At 35.9% G+C, this 4,281-nt stretch overlaps 1 protein-coding gene across 1 annotated transcript; it reads left to right on the top strand.

Annotated features, from left to right (window-relative positions):
- The first annotated feature begins 544 nt into the window (after positions 1 to 544).
- On the top strand, positions 545 to 4,054 carry LOC137587597 (galactose-specific lectin nattectin-like). The gene is made up of 7 exons (XM_068304116.1): positions 545 to 584; positions 1,266 to 1,331; positions 2,304 to 2,322; positions 2,714 to 2,811; positions 2,967 to 3,101; positions 3,353 to 3,464; positions 3,726 to 4,054. The coding sequence occupies exons 2-7, from the start codon at positions 1,266 to 1,268 to the stop codon at positions 3,797 to 3,799; spliced, it is 504 nt and encodes a 167-aa protein (XP_068160217.1). The 5' UTR covers positions 545 to 584; the 3' UTR covers positions 3,800 to 4,054.
- The last annotated feature ends 227 nt before the right edge of the window (positions 4,055 to 4,281 follow it).

Raw genomic sequence — 4,281 nt, 5'->3', positions numbered from 1 at the left:
CGGGATAGGCACCGGCTCCCCCACGACCTGCGTTAGCGGATTAAGCGGGTTAGAAAATGACAGACTGACATTAAATTAAATTACATTTAACTAGTAGTAAAAAACAAACAATTCTTTGTCAATCTACAAGTTCCATGTTTGTCTTTTGTATCAAGACAATGTTCCTTTGTTGTAATGGAAACACTCTTAAACATTTAATATGATGATGATCAACTAGTTACAGTATAGCTTTTGCATCATAATCACGGTATTTATTTTGATCCTTATTGTTTTAATGGTAACATTAAATGTTACCACCCCTGTATTTAGACAATCATGTACACTTGATTCTTTGTACATACAATTCCCACACTATCTATTTTTAATAGCCTTCTTGAGCACATTCTATTCTTTACTCAGGGCTGTGGCCAAATGTAATTCTGTATTGTGTAAATGTTTTCTAATATCATCTGATGGCGTGGAAGTTTTCAACCATTGATAAAACTATCTACAAAAGATATATAAAGGGTGTCTACTTTCTAGATGAATGCTACATTCGACCACCTCCTCCTGCAAGTACAACTTCCTCTCATCATCATTGCAAGGTATGGGTGTAATCTTGTCCTTCATTAAGACTTAAGTTTGATTGTGAATAGTTTTGGCTGGCTCTTAATTCTATTAATTATTCAAGAAATATTTTTGATAACTGGTATGTTTCATTGTTTGTATCATGGGTCAATGACAGTCCAACAAGTCTATTTATGAGATGTGCATTATTACATAGTATGCATTTTAGTGAGACAAAGACAAATATTAAAGCTGATATCAATGTATCAGCTTTAATATTCAAGCTTTTTCTATATTATTAAATCTGAACACAAGACAGCAAATTTAACTCAAATTATGCCAAATTTGAGTTAAAGTGCATACAGTTAAACGTGCTTGTTGAGCCGCATTTTGTAATAACGGTGCATTTTGTAATAAACGTCAAAAATGCCATAAGTTATTACATAATGCGGCAAAATTTATTACAAAATTTGTTGGGGCACTTTATTACAAAATGCGGTACTTTATTACAGAATGCGGCTTTATTACAAAATGAAATGAAAAAGTTATTACATTTTGGACTATTTATTACAAAATGCACCGTTATTACAAAATGCGGCTCAACAGTGCTTCACACATAAACACATAATCATTATAGCAGTGAGAATAGCCTTCATAATAATTAGGTGTTATTTGTCTATTCAGTAGCTATGCTATAACAAAATCTGATCTTCACACAGATGGGGTCAAGTTTTTTTTTGGTGATCCTCGTATGTTTGACCAGTGGACTATGGATGGAAGCCAATGTAAGTAAAATTCATTGTGATGATTTGGGATACAATTTCAAAATTGATCGGCGCCTTCTCAAAAATGCACAATATATGGCGAAAAATTAGTGGCCATTGATCATCTATCACACCTATATGAGTTTATTCGACATTCCACTTTGAAATTGTGGTCATTCTCATGAAATGAGCACCATGACAAGGTGTGTCTGTTTTTAATTCTCTTCACATGTAGGTGATAATGTTGATGCATTACTTGTTTCACTAAATTGCATCCATTACATAACATACGTTACATAACTTTTGTACACTCAGGAACGGGCGGCATGGTGGCGCAGTGGTTAGCGCTGCCGCCCTACAACACGGCGGACCCGGGTTCAGGTCCCGCTCTGTGCGGAGTTTGCATGCTCTCCCCGTGTGGGTTCTGCGTGGATATGGGTTCTGCGTGGGTTCTCTCCGGGTTCTCCGGCTTCCTCCTAACTCCAAAAGCATGCGCTTCAGGTTGATTGGCCATTCCAAATTGCCCATAGGAATGAGTGTGTGTGTGTGCATGGTTGTATGTCTTTGTATGTGGCTCTGCGGTGCACTGGCGTCGTGCCTGGAGTGTCCCCCGCCTCACGCCCTATGCTGCCGAGATAGGCTCTGGCTCCCCGTAACCCGCTGCGGCGGATATAGCGGTGATAATGACTGACTGACTGACACTCAGGAACTGGATAAGATAAAAAGATGAGGGAGAAGGCCAGTGTAAGACCTATATCAAAGCTTCTGCTTTGATCAATGAAAGTAGGTCAGAGCACTAGCTTTGATCTTGACCTATGCAAGTAGGTCAGGGCAAAATTTTTAATTCAGGGTGCTGCAGGATGTTGCAGTCTCTGACTGCATTGTTTCTTGTTTTTGAATTGTGTTTATCTATACATCAAGCAGCAATTTCTGTTGATCAGTTGTTACCCCATAGCTGAGTTCTTGCTGTTGATACATTTTTCTTTTTCATAGGCATGTCATCGAGGACATGGTTGGTATTTCTTTCAATTACTAGTTGAAAGATTTGAGAAGTTATTTTACTTACAGCAGTATTTTACTCTAAAAATATTTTTCACAAGTCAAATGAATGTATTAAATTATTTACGAAACATAAAATACTGTAAATGTAGTGGGCTACATGTATATGTACAGTACTTATTTTTATATGTTTGCAATTAGAATGAATCTGGTGGAGGCAACATTTAGCCAATGTTCAATTATCACTGATTTAATGTGTCAGCTCAAAACAACAATCATGATCTTTTTTTTTTGTAATCTATAAATTAAACCTTGGAGAAATAACGTTAGAAAAATGTTTGTTTAAAATAAGGTTATAGTATTGTTTAATTCATCGTCTCTCTGACAAGACAGTTGTGTTTTAGGTCATCGCTGTGCCTGTTCCTGTAGACCTGGGTGGGTTTTCTCTGGGAAACGCTGTTTCATGTTCGTCTTTGAAAAGAAGACCTGGGCTGAAGCTGAGGTACCATAGAATATCACACAATAATAATTTAGAATTTCTATTGATGGCATTTAAAAGCATTTTTGCTATAAGGGTACTTCTTTCTGTGTGTTCAATTTCCTTCTAATTTATTCAAATCAGTTTTCATTGCCTCTGAATTTTTCCCCCCATATCAGCTAGCTTGCATTGGGTTTGGAGGTAATCTGGCTGCAATCTGGGATGAAGAAGAATACAGGTTTGTGAGAAGTTTAGTGGAAAAATCAACAGGCGAAAATACAACTACCTGGGTTGGAGGCCATGATGCGCCCCAGGTGGGTCATTTATTGACTGTATGAAAGCTTCATAATTTTTTTATGAACTGTTAAAAAAACAATACAAACAGTACTTGGATGTGAATGGAACTTTGAAGGGGAAGTCAAATATTTCAAAGTTACTAAAAAATATAAATATAATTCCCCGACACTCAATCAGTGAATATATATATTTTACAATAACTAAAACAAATTTCTTGTCTTGTCTATCTTGTGAATGATTTGGATATAATGTAAGATTCTCCCTTCAGGAAGGGATATGGCACTGGAGTTCTGGAATAAAATTCAACTTCACACTTTGGGGTCCTACCGAGCCAAACAACCGCAATGGAAAGGAACACTGCATGGAGATTAACTTGAGAGGTAAAAATTCCCTATACATTGTCTTCTTGAAAGCTGTTCATTGTAATTGAAATAAATCGTTCAGAAATATCTTGTTGTTAAACACATAGAAGTTGTATTTTTTTAAGTTGGAAGACATTAAACTCAACAGAAGTCTCTTGAATGTCAAATGATTATATTTAAATCTAAAAGATGAAATTGCTTGCTCATATTGTGATGTTATTTTATTTTATTTTTTCTGTCAAGGTCATTAAAGTGAGTGTTTTTGCTTTCAACCAACAGGAAGAGATCATGTCAATGACCAAAACTGTAGCGATAAGAGATCTTTCATTTGTGCCGCAAGAGACAAATGGTAAACTCCTGTCAGTGTTTTGGACCAGAAGACTTACTGACGACTCCAGCAATCTTTCCAGAGTGTCTGTCATGCACCAACACCTATTTCCTAATATCTGATGATATATAGAATAAGTGATTGTTATCTGATTAAATGATACATGATTTACATGCTTGAAATTTCTTTGCACATATATTAATCGAATATTTAATGATGTTAATCTTACGGAAACTGATCTTCACCTTTCCTTTGTCTGCATAAAAATACTAAAGAGGAATACTGCAAAGCATAATGTGTCCTTATTTCTTTTATATGTCTTTTACTTGTTTGTTCAACAAAGGATGCTGTTTTTCTGGAGTTTTCCAAGTGCAATCATCGTCCTGCAGTACTTGACATGTGCAGCTGTGAAGCTAGCAAATTAACATTTTAAAATCATTATTTCATTATTCTTCTTGAAGAAGAGGTGATACTAAGCAGTTCGGTGGATGGAGACTTATAAATCTT

The sequence above is a fragment of the Antennarius striatus genome, chromosome 2 (assembly GCF_040054535.1).
Source record: "Antennarius striatus isolate MH-2024 chromosome 2, ASM4005453v1, whole genome shotgun sequence".
Lineage (NCBI taxonomy): Eukaryota > Metazoa > Chordata > Actinopteri > Lophiiformes > Antennariidae > Antennarius > Antennarius striatus.
The sequence above is the reverse complement of the archived record's forward strand: the minus strand, read 5'-3'. Positions and strand labels throughout refer to the sequence as shown.

Excerpts from the sequence above, each read along its gene's own strand:
- LOC137587597 (XM_068304116.1), top strand. The coding sequence starts at position 1,266 with ATGGGGTCAAGTTTTTTTTTGGTGATCCTCGTATGTTTGACCAGTGGA. Across the intron at positions 2,812-2,966 it reads AGACCTGGGCTGAAGCTGAG|CTAGCTTGCATTGGGTTTGG; the intron begins GTACCATAGAAT and ends CCCCCATATCAG. Across the intron at positions 3,102-3,352 it reads GAGGCCATGATGCGCCCCAG|GAAGGGATATGGCACTGGAG; the intron begins GTGGGTCATTTA and ends TTCTCCCTTCAG.